At 40.4% G+C, this 16,465-nt stretch overlaps 1 protein-coding gene and 1 long non-coding RNA gene across 2 annotated transcripts in view; both read left to right on the top strand.

Moving 5' to 3' along the window:
* The window catches only part of eml1 (EMAP like 1), a 141,411-nt gene that overhangs the window by 113,270 nt on the left and 11,676 nt on the right, over positions 1-16,465 (top strand). Inside the window, exons 14-17 of the mRNA XM_034194961.1 lie at positions 4,128-4,279; positions 15,487-15,612; positions 15,710-15,841; positions 16,036-16,103. Coding sequence (XP_034050852.1) covers positions 4,128-4,279; positions 15,487-15,612; positions 15,710-15,841; positions 16,036-16,103 — 478 coding nt within the window. The remainder of the gene's footprint in view (positions 1-4,127; positions 4,280-15,486; positions 15,613-15,709; positions 15,842-16,035; positions 16,104-16,465) is intronic.
* Positions 381-1,214, top strand: LOC117531811. Its single transcript, XR_004566740.1, has 3 exons — positions 381-674; positions 847-916; positions 1,170-1,214. It is a non-coding gene; the product is annotated as an uncharacterized LOC117531811 (long non-coding RNA).

The raw sequence follows: 16,465 nt of genomic DNA, 5'->3' as shown, positions 1-16,465 counted from the left end.
TCAGCGTTGAAGATCCCAACAAATGGAAAATAGTCAAATGGCTGCCCAAGAGTCACCTGCCTGTATGACTACTTTCAGAAGGTGAACATGAAAGTAGATGGGTCCATCCCTGAAGGTTGTCTGCCTTGGTGGTTGCCAGTTCCCTTCTGTGGTGGAGGCGGCCACGCATGGCACCAGTGCATGCTTCATTTGACAATGATTGTAGTGCTTTGTTCATTCAGATCTGAATTTACTGAATTCCAGGTCAATATGTTTTGCTTGAGGATCGTGTGGAGTGTTCAGGATCCCAGTGGCTGAGAAGGCCAAGAGGACCTCCACGTTCACTTGACTGCGACAGATAGACGATTCCTTTCCAGATGGAACAGTTGTCTGACTGGTTTCCATTCAGGGCCTGAGGTGGTTCTGTGGCGTAGTGGATGTGACACCAGCGCACTTGTCTCTTCATTTATACTAATCAAGTGAAACCTTCAGATGTCCGTTCTTATTGTTTTTGCTTTTTTCCCTTTGACATCATTAATAAACCAGCTACGGTTATCGTGGTAGAGACTGCCGCTCCAACCTTTACCTGTTGCCCACTGGGGAGACTGTGTACTTCATCGCTTCAGTGGTCGTCCTGTTCAATGTGGATGAACGGCTGCAGAGACACTACACGGGACACACAGATGACATCAATGGTGAGGAACTTGAGATAACCCACATCTCGTCTTTGTGCCTTCTTTTTTCCCTGTTGGAGCTGATATTTACATCACAACCACAACTCTAAACTCCTCAGTTACCACCAGCAAAATTTGCGTTTTTATTCACATGCTCCAACCTTCAACTGTGTTCTTGTCTTGCACTTGCCAGCCTTGCGGTCCACCCAGACAAAATCACTATAGCAACCGGACAGGTGGCAGGCACCACCGCAGATGGCAAAGTAAGCAATCATAATTATCACTTTAGCTTTTAATACAGTATTTCATATTCTCTTGGAGTCATATTGAAAGATAGTTTTGTCTGTATTCTTTGAGAAAATGTATTCAAACCAGCCACAGTAATACTCAGATATTTTATCCCTGATTCCAAAACATTGCTGTATACTGACATAATCCTTTAGTCGTTAGTCTTTAGTCAGCATCATGCTTGTGTTTCTCTCCTGGCTGAACACGTTTTCATGATTTTCAATGCAGCAGTTGGCTCCTCATGTACGAGTGTGGGACTCCGTCAGCCTCAACACCCTCCATGTTCTGGGCGTAGGCTTCTTTGACCGAGCCTTGGTCTGCTTGGCTTTCTCCAAGTCGGTAAGAAAAGCTGTGCTGATGCTGAACTGAAAAGAACAAAGGAAGTGGATTAACAATAGAAAACACAGCATTTCAGAAACAAACACTAATAAAGGTATCTTGTGTAGCCTTGGTTCTCAGAGGTGTAGTAACTGGACTGCATTTGTAGAACATTTTCCATCAAAAGCAGATGCTCAAAGACCCGTCTTCCCATACACACATCGATTTCAATTTTTTTTCAGTTTCAATTTATTTTCATTTATATAGCTCCAAATCACAACAGAGTTGTCTCAAGGCACTTCATACAAGTAAGGTCTAACCTTACTAGCCCCCAGAGCAGCAGTGGTAAGGAAAAACTCCCTCTGAGGGAAGAAACCTCAAGCAGCCCAGACTCAAAGGGGTGACCTTCTGCTTGGGTCGTGCTACGGACATAATTACAGAATAATTCACAAAACGATATACAGGAGTATACAACATACCAATGTCAGTGTTCTGTTGGTCAAGGCAAACTGGAAGTATCTTTGGTATTAAGTCCTTGCTCACTGACACCTGAGTGATGACTGACACCTTTCCAAATCCATGTTTTTTCTGTCAGGTCATGAGATTGAATCTATAACCCTGTGGTCACAAGGCCAGGTCTTCAACATTCAGGCTACCATATCTCATGATTACATATTCTATATAGGATGTGTCTAAAATGGTCTCCATGGGACTTTTGAGGTCTTGACCTTCAGGGTGCATGCACAAGGGGGTAATGTCAAATGATACCCTCTTCCAGCTGTATGGATGCTAGAAACGATGCACCTAGTGTAGGGGATGAACATTTGGGGATGTGTGTTGCAAACAATCAGGGTCATTTCTGTCCATTCACAATGTTTTGGTGACTCTGGGCTCCGATGACAACAAGGACTCCCACGTACGAAATATGCACAAGTCAACACGCTCTGTCCCAGAGTTTGTCCTACATAGAGAAATGTGGGGTGCCCTCAGTCAAATTTGGTCCCGCCTTGGTTTCAGGCTAGAGTCAACTTGGACGTTGCCCAAAGGAACATTTGGCAGAAATATTTTAATAATGTTTGCCCAATTGGGCACAAAATTTATATTCTTCCTCATGTTCATTTTGTTGTTTCTACTACTGTAGTTTAAGATTACACAATGTTGTGCATGGGCCCAGAGTAGAGGGTCACCCCTTTGAGTCTGGTGTGCTTGAGGTTTCTTCCTCAAATCAGAGGGAGTTTTTCTTACCACTGTCATCTTTGTGCTTGCTGTAGGGGTTGTTAAGGTTGACCTTACTTGTGTGAATCACCTTGAGGCAACTTTGTTGTGATTTGGCGCTATATAAATGAAAATAAATTGAAATCATAAGTGTGCATACATTTATTTCATTGGTGTATCCGTTGGCAGAACATCTGTCAGATCCTGAGTTTACATGAAGAGGCAGCATCATAATACAGACCAAAATATACAACAGAACACAAAAATAAAGTGGAATTAAGAATAGATAGAACGTGTGCCTGGGGGTGGTCCACAAACATTTCTTAAGTACTGCTGATTTTGTGACACTCAGATTATTGCTTGAAATGTTTGAATCCTTTGAAACACACCTGCTTCAAACTAGACTACAGTCAGCCCAGATCTGTGTATGCGCTAGTCTGTTTGATGCTTGTGTTTATGTGTTATTGATGTTTTCCTTTAATGATGTGTTTTGCCATTTATGGCTGCCACAGTAACACTAGAGACACGTGGATGGTTTAAGCATTTAAGGGTCATTTTTTTTAATTGAGTTTTCAGTCTGGTTCACTGACATTGTTTTGTTTTCTGTTGTGTTCTGTTGGTTAAAAAAAAAATCTGAGTTTGTTTGGGTTTTTTTAGAACGGGGGAAACGCTCTGTGTGCTGTAGATGATTCCAACGACCACGTCCTCTCTGTGTGGGACTGGCAGCGTGAGGACCGACTGGCTGAGGTCAAGGTGCGTCTGTGTTTCAGGCTGTTTTTATGTTTGTGAAAAAGAGAGCGAAATCAGGATTTAACTGGATCTCAGATGTTTTTTTATGTGCTTTTAGCCTACAGGCTCGTCTTTTTTTGTACTATTAACAGAATCTTTTTCATGTGTTTTGATGCAGAGTTCCAATGAGTCAGTTTTTGCTACAGACTTTCACCCCACAGACAGCAACATCGTAGTGACCTGTGGCAAATCACATGTCTATTTCTGGAACATGGAGAAAGGCGTTCTGGTCAAAAAGCAAGGACTGTTTGAGGTAGTGCACCTCATTGTCTGTTTCACTCCTAAAGTAATAAAGATTGATCCAAATACACAAATGATGAGATTTGAGTTGAACATATTAACCTGAGTTATTGCAGAAATGAATAATTACATGATCCAGCTCAAATGTCCCTCTGTTAAACTTAATGTGCTATTTATGCTTCTTGTAGAAACAGGAGAAGCCCAAGTTTGTCTTGTGCGTGACCTTTGCAGAAAACGGCGACGCCATCACTGGAGACTCCAGCGGGAACATACTGGTGTGGGGAAAAGGTGCTTTGCAGCCGGCAAACAGAGTCACAGACTGAAAGAGAGAGTTTGCAGTGATCGGTGATGCAAAAATAGAAAAGCTGCGTGTGTGCTTCCTCCTGACTCCACACCGAGGAAGCACGAGGCAGTCAAACAGAAAAAAACAGTAAGAAAACATCAAGCAGTCAAAAGCACAACAGGAAACTATTGGTGAAAGCAAGGTTACGCAGAGCAAACATCCAGAAGGATAAGCAACTCCCTCTCTCACTGATTTATCTGTCAGTCTAGTCTTCCCTCTTCTAATGGTTGACCTTTATGTCTAACCGTCTCCAACCTTCTCATGTCATCACTGTCCTGTAGGCACTTATCGTATCATCCATGTTATCCAAGGAGCTCACGAGGGCAGCGTCTTTGCTCTCTGCATGCTGAGAAATGGCACGCTGGTGTCTGGAGGGAAAGACCGCAGGCTCATTTCCTGGGACAGCAGCTACCAGCAGATCCAGTCAGTGGAGGTGAGCTAAAGTTTTGCAAACAGAAATCAAAACAAAGAAAATAAATTTTAATGAAGAATCTTCTTATGAAGCAATATTTAGTCATTTATTTTTAGTATTTCAAAATATGAATCAGTTTCTGAATCAGGTAATCCCCATTATCCACCAGTTATCACCATTGTAGTGTTTAGTAGTCGAGTGTAGTGTTTGGAGCATTTTGAAACAATGAGTCACTTTCTGAGCACTATCTGAAGCAGTTTCTTTTATTTTCTGAGTATTTGAAATGGTGAATAATCCATAATGTCCACTACATGTCCCCATTACAGGGTTTTGATTTGCTTGCATACTTTGCTTGCCTCTACTGGTGGTTGGCTCTCACTGTGGTATTGTATCACTTCCTGTTTCGGAGCACAGCAGTGTTTTGCTGTATCTGTTAGCTGTTTAATCTGCGCAGTTAGATTGATCTAGTTAACTAGATAACGATTTGCTTCACAGTGTAATCTTCACGTGCCTTAACTAAAGCACTCCCTCTGCTGAATCACCTCTAAATTATTTACACATTATTAACTGTGTGTTTTTAGGAATCCGCTAGCTTAGCGCAGCTACTAGCTCTTAGCCGATTTAGCATGGCAGCTTCTCCTGTCTCTCCTGCACTTTTCTGCTCTGGGTGTGAAATGTTTAGTTATTCCTCGGCCTCCTTAGCAGTAATGGTACTTGTAATAAGTGTAGCTTATTCGTAGCTTTGGAGGCCAGGCTGGGCGAATTGGAGACTCGGCTCCGCACCGTGGAAACTTCTACAGCTAGCCAGGCCCCTGTAGTCGGTGCGGACCAAGGTAGCTTAGCCGCCGTTAGTTCCCTTCCAGCAGATCCCGAGCAGCCGGGAAAGCAGGCCGACTGGGTGACTGAGGAGGAAGCGTAGCCCTAAACAAAAGCCCTGTGTATACCGCCAACCCGTTCACATTTCTAACCGTTTTTCCCCACTCGGCGACACACCCGCCGAGGATCAAACTCTGGTTATTGGCGACTGTTTTGAGAAATGTGAAGTTAGCGACACCAGCAACCATAGTCAATTGTCTTCCGGGGGCCAGAGCAGGCGACATTGAAGGAAATTTGAAACTGCTGGCTAAGGCTAAGCATAAATTTGGTAAGATTGTAATTCACGTCGGCAGTAATGACACCCGGCTACGCCAATCGGAGGTCACTAAAATTAACATTGTGCAAAAACAATGTCGGACTCTGTAGTTTTCTCTGGGCCCCTCCCCAATCGGACCGGGAGTGACATGTTTAGCCGCATGTTCTCCTTGAATTGCTGGCTGTCTGAGTGGTGTCCAAAAAATGAGGTGGGCTTCATAGATAATTGGCAAAGCTTCTGGGGAAAACCTGGTCTTGTTAGGAGAGACGGCATCCATCCCACTTTGGATGGAGCAGCTCTCATTTCTAGAAATCTGGCCAATTTTCTTAAATCCTCCAAACTGTGACTATCCAGGGTTGGGACCAGGAAGCAGAGTTGTAGTCTTACACACCTCTCTGCAGCTTCTCTCCTCCTGCCATCCCCTCATTACCCCATCCCTGTAGAGACGGTGCCTGCTCCCAGACCACCAATAACCAGCAAAATCTATTTAAGCATAAAAATTCAAAAAGAAAAAATAATATAGCACCTTCAACTACACCACAGACTAAAACAGTTAAATGTGGTCTATTAAACATTAGGTCTCTCTCTTCTAAGTCCCTGTTAGTAAATGATATAATAATTGATCAAATCTCCAATGAATGAACGAATGGATTAAAATACTTAAAAATAAGAACGTTGAATTCAAAGCTAAGATATTACGCTGGCCAGCTTATGATTCCGAATTTTTGCCAGCCAAAATTGATAGCAGGTTTCAACAATGGCCACAGGAGGCATAACGAGCTATTGGGTCATAACAAAAGGTACACTGAAAGGTTCTCAGAGCTTTTAGATAAACATAATCTGAATAGACATGACCTTTTTAGATATTTCAACTAAGACATTACTTTAATAAGAAAATTAAATATGAAGGAGAAGAGTATTTGGTGAAACATTTCCTTGCGGCTTGTAAAGGTAACGCACCAAAGAAACAAATAATATATAAAGGTGTACAAGCACTTAAGAATACTTCTACTATGTATATTAAAGAAGCATGGGAAAATGAAGCCAATATCATAAATAACAGAGAAAGAGTGGCTTGGTATATGCAAAACTGTTATGATTACTACCTGTTGTGGTTTTGGAGGGAATTTTGCATGGAAGACTAACACGTTTTTTGTCACACCACATATCAAAAGTAAGCAGTGTAACGACCAGTGTTGCCACAGTTACTTTGAAAAAGTAATCCAATTACTGATTACTGATTACTCCTTGAAAAAGTAACTTAGTTACTTTCCCCAGCTGCCGATAACAACCCCCTGCCATCTCAACATGACAATAATACTTGTTTTGCCAAAACTCACTTTATAGTCATGCTTTCTTGACTTCAATGAAAATAAATACTTGTTTTATAAAAAGTAAATAAAGACCTCTTTCTTGCCCTCATATTTAACTGTTGACATCACTGTAACAGTAAAACTTGAAATTTCTAACCTACATTGTTTATAAATGTAACTATTAAATTTTTTCTAACATTTAAATTCTCTCTAAACATTTTACTTGTTGAAATTATTTTAAGTAGTAGTAGTTGTAGTAAAAAAAAAAAATGGCTTCAAAACTGGACCCTTTAATCTAGGGGTGTTGTGGGGAGGCACATCCCTGCCCCACGCCCCCATTCCATCTGGATTCGCCCCTGCCTTGGCGTTTGGGCACAAAGAATGGATAACATTTATTTACGCAGGAAACATGACCAGATTACAGGTAAGAAAGTTTTATTGTGTTTTCACATCATGTGGTCCTCAGAAAGAGAGTTTAGGTGTATTTGAGTGGAAAATAGTGTTAGTTGTTGACGTGCCTGACGCGTGGCGGAGGACCAGCTATTTTTAGCAGCAGATACGGAGCGGCTCAGAGAAAAAAAAAAAAGCATAAAATGTCTTTGTAAAGCTCAGTGCATTTGTGCTGTTGTCACTGCTTTAAGAGGTGAGGACAAGTTGTAGCTGCTGCCCGGGAGCTGCTGCAAAAAAACCGTGGATGAAAAGCTCGCAGCTCACTTAAAGTGGGCAGTTCAGTCTTCCTGCCCACGGACCACGTTGAATGCTGCTATCGACCCACAATGCAAAAATAATAGTAACGCACAGTGACTTGGAGAAGTAACTTTAATCTGATTACTGATTTGGAAAGATTAACGCGTTAGATTACTCGTTACAAAAAAAAAGTGGTCAGATGAGCGTAACGCGTTACCGGTATCACTGGTAACGACCCCGTAAAAGCCTATTGTTTGAGAGAATGTGGACATACCAAAGCAGGACATTTTCACATACTCTGGGACTGTGTGAAGATCGCACCCTATTGGACAACGGTGAGAACAATTCAAAACATTATTGGATTAACTGTGTCAAATGGATTTATTGAAATATTTTTGGGATATATCTCTTGTGAATTGCCTAAATCACAAAAATATCTTTTGTCTATCTTGCTGGCTGGAGCAAAAAAAGCGATTACTAGGAAATGGCTGAGTAAAGATGTACCTTCACTCCACGATTGGGTTAATGTGGTTAACGAAATTCAAGAAATGGAGAGGATGACTTTTCACTAAGATTGTCTGTCGAGAAATGTAAAAGATATTGGGAGAAATGGGAACGATTCACTCGTTCATTGAATCTTTAAAAGATGACGTACTATATAGTGTGTTACACATTATCACTATATGTTCATATAGTTGATGCCCAATTTTATTTTCTTTCTTTTTTTCTTTTTTCTTCCAAGAGGTCTGCTTGTTATTACCATTGTTCCATTTGCATTTGTTAAATATATAGGAAAATTGTTCAACATCCAAAAATAAAAATAAAGTATAAAAAAAAAAAAAAATAAATAATTGATCAACATATTTATTTATTCTGCCTTACAGAAACCTGGTTACAGCAGGATGAATATGTTAGTTTAAATGAGTCAACACCCCCGAGTCACACTAACTGCCAGAATGCTCGTAGCACGGGCCGAGGCGGAGGATTAGCAGCAATCTTCCATTCCAGCTTAATTAATCAAAAACCCAGACAGAGCTTTAATTCATTTGAAAGCTTGTCTCTTAGTCTTGTCCATCCAAATTGGAAGTCCCAAAAACCAGTTTTGTTGTTATCTATCGTCCACCTGGTTGTTACTGTGAGTTTCTCTGTGAATTTTCAGACCTTTTGTCTGACTTAGTGCTTGGCTCAGATAAGATAATTATAGTGGGCGATTTTAACATCCACACAGATGCTGAGAATGACAGCCTCAACACTGCATTTAATCTATTATTAGACTCAATTGGCTTTGCTCAAAATGTAAATGAATCCACCCACCACTTTAATCATATCTTAGATCTTGTTCTGACTTATGGTATGGAAATTGAAGACTTAACAGTATTCCCTGAAAACTCCCTTCTGTCTGATCATTTCTTAACATTTACATTTACTCTGATGGACTACCCAGCAGTGGGGAATAAGTTTCATTACAGTAGAAGTCTTTCAGAAAGCGCTGTAACTAGGTTTAAGGATATGATTCCTTCTTTATGTTCTCTAATGCCATATACCAACACAGTGCAGAGTAGCTACCTAAACTCTGTGAGTGAGATAGAGTATCTCGTCAATAGTTTTACATCCTCATTGATGACAACTTTGGATGCTGTAGCTCCTCTGAAAAAGAGAGCTTTAAATCAGAAGTGCCTGACTCCGTGGTATAACTCAAACTCACAGCTTAAAGCAGATAACCCGTAAGTTGGAGGGGAAATGGCGTCTCACTAATTTAGAAGATCTTCACTTAGCCTGGAAAAAGTCTGTTGCTCTATAAAAAAGCCCTCCGTAAAGCTAGGACATCTTACTACTCATCACTAATTGAAGAAAATAAGAACCCCAGGTTTCTTTTCGGCACTGTAGCCAGGCTGACAAAGAGTCAGAGCTCTATTGAGCCGAGTATTCCTTTAACTAGTATTGACTTCATGACTTTCTTTGCTAATAAAATTTTAACTATTAGAGAAAAAATTACTCATAACCATCCCAAAGACGTATCGTTATCTTTGGCTGCTTTCAGTGATGCCGGTATTTGGTTAGACTCTCTCTCCGATTGTTCTGTCGGAGTTATTTTCATTAGTTACTTCCTCCAAACCATCAACATGTCTATTGCAACCGCTGGCAAAAATTATGGAATCACCGGCCTCAGAGGATGTTCATTCAGTTGTTTAATTTTGTAGAAAAAAAAGCAGATCACAGACATGACACAAAACTAAAGTAATTTCAAATGGCAACTTTCTGGCTTTAAGAAACACTATAAGAAATCAAGAAAAAAGATTGTGGCAGTCAGTAACGGTTACCTTTTTAGACCAAGCAGAGGAAAAAATTATGGAATCACCCTGTAAATTTTCATCCCCCAAATTAACACCTGCATCATATCAGATCTGCTCATTGACATTGACCCTATGCCATGACATTGACCCTATGTGTCTTTTTGCAAGGAATGTTTTTGCAGTTTTTGCTCTATGGCAAGATGCATTATCATTTTGAAAAATGATTTCATCATCCCCAAACATCCTTTCAATTGTCCAAAATATCAACATAACTTGATGTAATGACAGCCATCTCCCCAGTGCCTTACCTGACATGCAGCCCCATATCATCAATGACTGTGGAAATTTACATGTTCTCTTCAGGCAGTCATCTTTATAAATCTCATTGGAAAGGCACCAAACAAAAGTTCCAGCATCATCACCTTGCCCAATGCAGATTCGAGATTCATCACTGAATATGACTTTCATCCAGTCATCCACAGTCCACAATTGCTTTTCCTTAGCCCATTGTAACCTTGTTTTTTTCTGTTTAGGTGTTAATGATGCCTTTCGTTTAGCTTTTCTATATGTAAATCCCATTTCCTTTAGGCGGTTTCTTACAGTTCGGTCACAGACGTTGACTCCAGTTTCCTCCCATTCGTTCCTCATTTGTTTTGTTGTACATTTTTCGAGACATATTGCTTTAAGTTTTCTGTCTTGACGCTTTGATGTCTTCCTTGGTCTACCAGTATGTTTGCCTTTAACAACCTTCCCATGTTGTTTGTATTTGGTCCAGAGTTTAGACACAGTTGACTGTGAACAACCAACATCTTTTGCAACATTGCGTGATGATTTACTCAAGAATTTGATAATCCTCTCCTTTGTTTCAATTGACATCTCTCGTGTTGGAGCCATGATTCATGTCAGTCCACTTGGTGCAACAGCTCTCCAAGGTGTGTTCATTCCTTTTTAGATGCAGACTAACGAGCAGATCTGATATGATGCAGGTGTTAGTTTTGGGGATGAAAATTTACAGGGTGATAACATAATTTTTTCCTCAGAATTGAGTGATTCCATATTTTTTTCCTCTGCTTGGTCTAAAAAAAAGTAACCGATACTGACTGCCACAATCTTTTTTTCTTGATTTCTTATAGTGTTTCTTAAAGCCAGAAAGTTGCCATTTGAAATGACTTTAGTTTTGTGTCATGTCTGTGATCTGCTTTTTTTTCTACAAAATTAAACAACTGAATGAACATCCTCCGAGGCCGGTGATTCCATAATTTTTGCCAGGGGTTGTAGACCCCATTCCTACCAGGCTGCTCAAGGAAGCCCTACCATTAATTAATGCTTCGATCTTAAATATGATCAATCTATCTTTATTAGTTGGCTATGTACCACAGGCTTTTAAGGTGGCAGTAATTAAACCATTACTTAAAAAGCCATCACTTGACCCAGCTATCTTAGCTAATTATAGGCCAATCTCCAACCTTCCTTTTCTCTCAAAAATTCTTGAAAGGGTAGTTGTAAAACAGCTAACTGATCATCTGCAGAGGAATGGTCTATTTGAAGAGTTTCAGTCAGGTTTTAGAATTCATCATAGTACAGAAACAGCATTAGTGAAGGTTACAAATGATCTTATGGCCTCAGACAGTGGACTCATCTCTGTGCTTGTTCTGTTAGACCTCAGTACTGCTTTTGATACTGTTGACCATAACATTTTATTACAGAGATTAGAACATGCCATAGGTATTAAAGGCACTGTGCTGCGGTGGTTTGAATCATATTTATCTAATAGATTACAATTTGTTCATGTAAATGGGGAATCTTCTTCACAGACTAAGGTTAATTATGATGTTCCACAAGGTTCTGTGCTAGGACCAATTTTATTCACTTTATACATGTTTCCCTTAGGCAGTATTAGACGGCATTGCTTAAATTTTCATTGTTACGCAGATGATACCCAGCTTTATCTATCCATGAAGCCAGAGGACACACACCAATTAGCTAAACTGCAGGATTGTCTTACAGACATGGATGACCTCTAATTTCCTGCTTTTAAACTCAGATTAACCTGAAGTTATTGTACTTGGCCCCACAAATCTTAGAAACATGGTGTCTAACCAGATCCTTACTCTGGATGGCATTACCCTGACCTCTAGTAATACTGTGAGAAATCTTGGAGTCATTTTTGATCAAGATATGTCATTCAATGCGCATATTAAACAAATATGTAGGACTGCTTTTTTGCATTTGCGCAATATCTCTAAAATTAGAAAGGTCTTGTCTCAGAGTGATGCTGAAAAACTAATGTGGAAAAACTGTGTGGCAAGTATAATCGAAACTTGTGAGAGGTCACTTATGACCCCCTGGGAAGATCTATGAGCTTTTCAACACTATAGCTTCAGATGATACTGTAATTTGCCAACTCTAATCATGATATTTTACTTTTTGCAGGGAAGCGTGGCCAACACACCTACACAACAAGAATATAAACACAACACTTTTGGTTTTGCTCCCTATGAGATGAACTCAAAGATCTAAAACTTTTTCCACATACACAATATCACCATTTCCCTCAAATATTGTTCACAAACCAGTCTAAATCTGTGATAGTGAGCACTTCTCCTTTGCTGAGATAATCCATCCCACCTCACAGGTGTGCCATACCAAGATGCTGATTAGTGCACAGGTGTGCCTTAGACTGTCCACAATAAAAGGCCACTCTGAAAGGTGCAGTTTTGTTTTATTGGGGGGGATACCAGTCAGTATCTGGTGTGACCACCATTTGCCTCATGCAGTGCAACACATCTCCTTCGCATAGAGTTGATCAGGTTGTCAATTGTGGCCTGTGGAATGTTGGTCCACTCCTCTTCAATGGCTGTGCGAAGTTGCTGGATATTGGCAGGAACTGGTACATGCTGTCGTATACGCTGGTCCAGAGCATCCCAAACATGCTCAATGGGAGACATGTCCGGTGAGTATGCCGGCCATGCAAGAACTGGGACATTTTCAGCTTCTAAGAATTGTGTACAGATCCTTGCAACATGGGGCCGTGCATTATCCTGCTGCAACATGAGGTGATGTTCTTGGATGTATGGCACAACAATGGGCCTCAGGATCTCGTCACGGTATCTCTGTGCATCCAAAATGCCATCAATAAATTCACCTGTGTTCTTCATCCATAACAGACGCCTGCCCATACCATAACCCCACCGCCACCATGGGCCACTCGATCTACAACATTGACATCAGAAAACCGCTCACCCACATGACGCCACACACGCTGTCTGCCATCTGCCCTGGACAGTGTGAACTGGGATTCATCCGTGAAGAGAACACCTCTCCAACGTGCCAAACGCTAGCGAATGTGAGCATTTGCCCACTCAAGTCGGTTACGACGACGAACTGGAGTCAGGTCGAGACCCCGATGAGGACGACGAGCATGCAGATGAGCTTCCCTGAGACGGTTTCTGACAGTTTGTGCAGAAATTCTTTGGTTATGCAAACCGATTGTTTCAGCAGCTGTCCGAGTGGCTGGTCTCAGACGATCTTGGAGGTGAACATGCTGGATGTGGAGGTCCTGGGCTGGTGTGGTTACACGTGGTCTGCGGTTGTGAGGCTGGTTGGATGTACTGCCAAATTCTCTGAAACGCCTTTGGAGACGGCTTATGGTAGAGAAATGAACATTCAATACACGAGCAACAGCTCTGGTTGACATTCCTGCTGTCAGCATGCCAATTGCACGCTCCCTCAAATCTTGTGACATCTGTGGCATTGTGCTGTGTGATAAAACTGCACCTTTCAGAGTGGCCTTTTATTGTGGGCAGTCTAAGGCACACCTGTGCACTAATCATGGTGTCTAATCAGCATCTTGATATGGCACACCTGTGAGGTGGGATGGATTATCTCAGCAAAGGAGAAGTGCTCACTATCACAGATTTAGACTGGTTTGTGAACAATATTTGAGGGAAATGGTGATATTGTGTATGTGGAAAAAGTTTTAGATCTTTGAGTTCATCTCATACAAAATGGGAGCAAAACCAAAAGTGTTGTGTTTATATTTTTGTTGAGTAGAATAGCAAGATTTACAGCTGCACAATCATTGAGACTGATTCTTGATGCCCAGAGAGAGGATGAAAATAGCTCATGATTGTCAAAAAGGATGACTGATGGGTTCTTTGAAATTTGTCTTACAGTATTGGCATATATTTGCTAGTCACAGGTTTTTCTAGATTTGATGCAATAATTATCCTACCATATTAGTCGCTAAAATAGCTTAGTCACTTAAAGGTTAAGAGAATTGAATCTTTTTGAAAGCGACTCAGTGTCTCAAATGATTCAAAACAATGAAACAGTTCGTACTTATTTTACTGTTAAAATAGAATAAATAATCATATTTTATTGGAGCCTCTTGAAAATCATTTTCCGACTGGAGTAATTCCCCTTGTCCACTGGATGCCACCATCATAATTTTTGAAACGGGGAAACACTTTCTGCAGCTTTATTTGTTTTGTATTCATTTATTTATAGTGTTTTAAACAGTGAATCATTATCTGAACCTCATTGTTCATGTTCACTAGATGCCACCGTAGTGTTTGGACCATTTTGAAGCAGTGAGAAACTTGTTCACTATATGTAACTGTCATTTTCAGGTATTTTTTTAAATCTGTTAGACCCTCTGTGAGATGTGTTTTGAAATACTGAATCACTTTCTAAAGAAGCATTTATTTGCTGTTTTGAGCATTTGAAACATTTTTCTAAACATTTAACAGCATTTTGACCCTTTATAAACTATTATTCATTTTATGTTTTGAATGTTTCACAATACAGACTAGTTTTCCAACATAATTTGTTTTTAGTTTTTGAACATTACAAAACAGGATCATTTCCTAAACTATTGTTTAATGTTTTGAGTTAAAAAAAAATTCAGAAATAAATGATTCATTTACCATTTTGAGCCCTTTGAAACATTCACTTGCTGACGTGGTGGTGGTTTAATTTTGTGCTTTCATGATTTTTAAATACTGCACAATTTTCTGAAGTCATTTGTTTCATTTAATATTTTAAGCATTTCACAACACTGGATCATTTGCGAAAACAATCAGATCGCTAAGGCAAGTTGTGTTCAGAATCAGTTGGTTAATTTATCATGTTGATCCCGTTGAAATAGTGAATCATTGACACATTTGTTTCATTTGGTGTTTTGAGTGATTCCGAACAATCAATTTTCTGAAGGAATTGCTTCAGTTAGTTGGATGGATGCAGCTTTTATACAAATTTATTAAAATTGTGGTTTTCTTGCATAAGGCAAATTTTCACAGCACATTCTAATATGCATATTAATAAAATGTAGAGATTTATATGAAGCTATTTGTAATAACTGTTTGTCATATAATCAGTGCTTACAGCAGCAAACTGTGCATGCTGGCACCGTGTCATAAATGTTAGAGGAAAAGTCTGATATTTGTAGGTTTTTATAGTGATCAGTATGATTGATAATTCATACTTTTGCCAAAGAGGTTGTGTGTTTGTCAATTATTGTCCAGCAGCAGGTTGCAAATTAATATTCGGCAGTTTGTTGGAAATAGTGGGAATAGTGTTTGAATAATTGTCGCGGGTGGGCGGCAACCAAACTGTATGATCATCCAAGAGCAGAACCAGGAATTAACCACAGCCATTTTTATTAAGAATGAATCAATTTTCATGGAAATTGGGGAAACGCTTGAACTTGGTGCTGATTATCAATAACTGGGAGTCAGCTCACCTTTTAACAATGTGGGATAAAACTCCCATGGACTTGACTGACGGCCACGTTCTCCACAGGTGCACGAGTCATTCGGACCGATCCGGACTGTGGCAGAAGGCCGAGGGGAGACCGTGATCATCGGGACCACAAAGAACTTCGTTCTGCAGGGAAGTTTGGATGGAGAGTTCATCCCCATCACACAGGTTTGTGCAAAGGCAGACTTTTAAACAGGCTGTTTCAAGCAAATGAAGGAAGAATCTAAGTGAAGGAGTTTGGTAAAGTAACGTCTCTCCTCTCCAGGGTCACACTGATGAGCTGTGGGGTCTGACCATCCATCCATGGAAGTCCCAGTTTCTCACATGTGGTTATGACAAGCAGGTCTGCCTGTGGGACTCAAACTCCCATCAACTCATCTGGACCAAAAACATGGAAGTAAGACTAGTCGATACTTCCCCCTGCTGTTCACCTTGAGAATTACAAGCCTTATGTTAAAGTTGTTAGTAACTGTAGCAGACCGTTTTAAAATGGATCACTGTTACCAAAATCTTTGTGGTGGCCCACATGGATCATATCAGCTTTGTTTTATGCAAATGAATTAAATACCCTCTACTTCCTGTTTCTGGCAGGATCTTGCCCAATCAGCAGGCTTCCATCCATCTGGAGCTGTTGTTGCAGTTGGAACCCAGACTGGCAGGTTTGTTCCAAACCGAAGGGGATGCACTAAAGGCAGCATGTTCTCAAGCTTTGGATCAGAGCTGCAATTAACTGTTTAGATAATAAATCTGAGGATGATTCTAATTATTTGTGTGCGAGCGTGTGTGTGTATGTTTTGCTATTTTTACCTCATTAATAACAGACTTTGACCTCCAATCGTACAAATCAGGCCTATAGCCATGGGTGGACTGGGGGTGATCAGACCCCCCCCCCACCACCCTTTGAGTGAAGGTCCACTTTTGAAGACATGTTTTTAGAACTTTTATTTTTGCATGCTAAAATGTTAATGAAACAATTATGATTGACTAAATAGTTTTCCTCATCAATTCCACATCTTTGTAT

This window comes from Thalassophryne amazonica, chromosome 19 (genome assembly GCF_902500255.1).
Source record: "Thalassophryne amazonica chromosome 19, fThaAma1.1, whole genome shotgun sequence".
NCBI lineage: Eukaryota > Metazoa > Chordata > Actinopteri > Batrachoidiformes > Batrachoididae > Thalassophryne > Thalassophryne amazonica.
The sequence above is the reverse complement of the archived record's forward strand: the minus strand, read 5'-3'. Positions and strand labels throughout refer to the sequence as shown.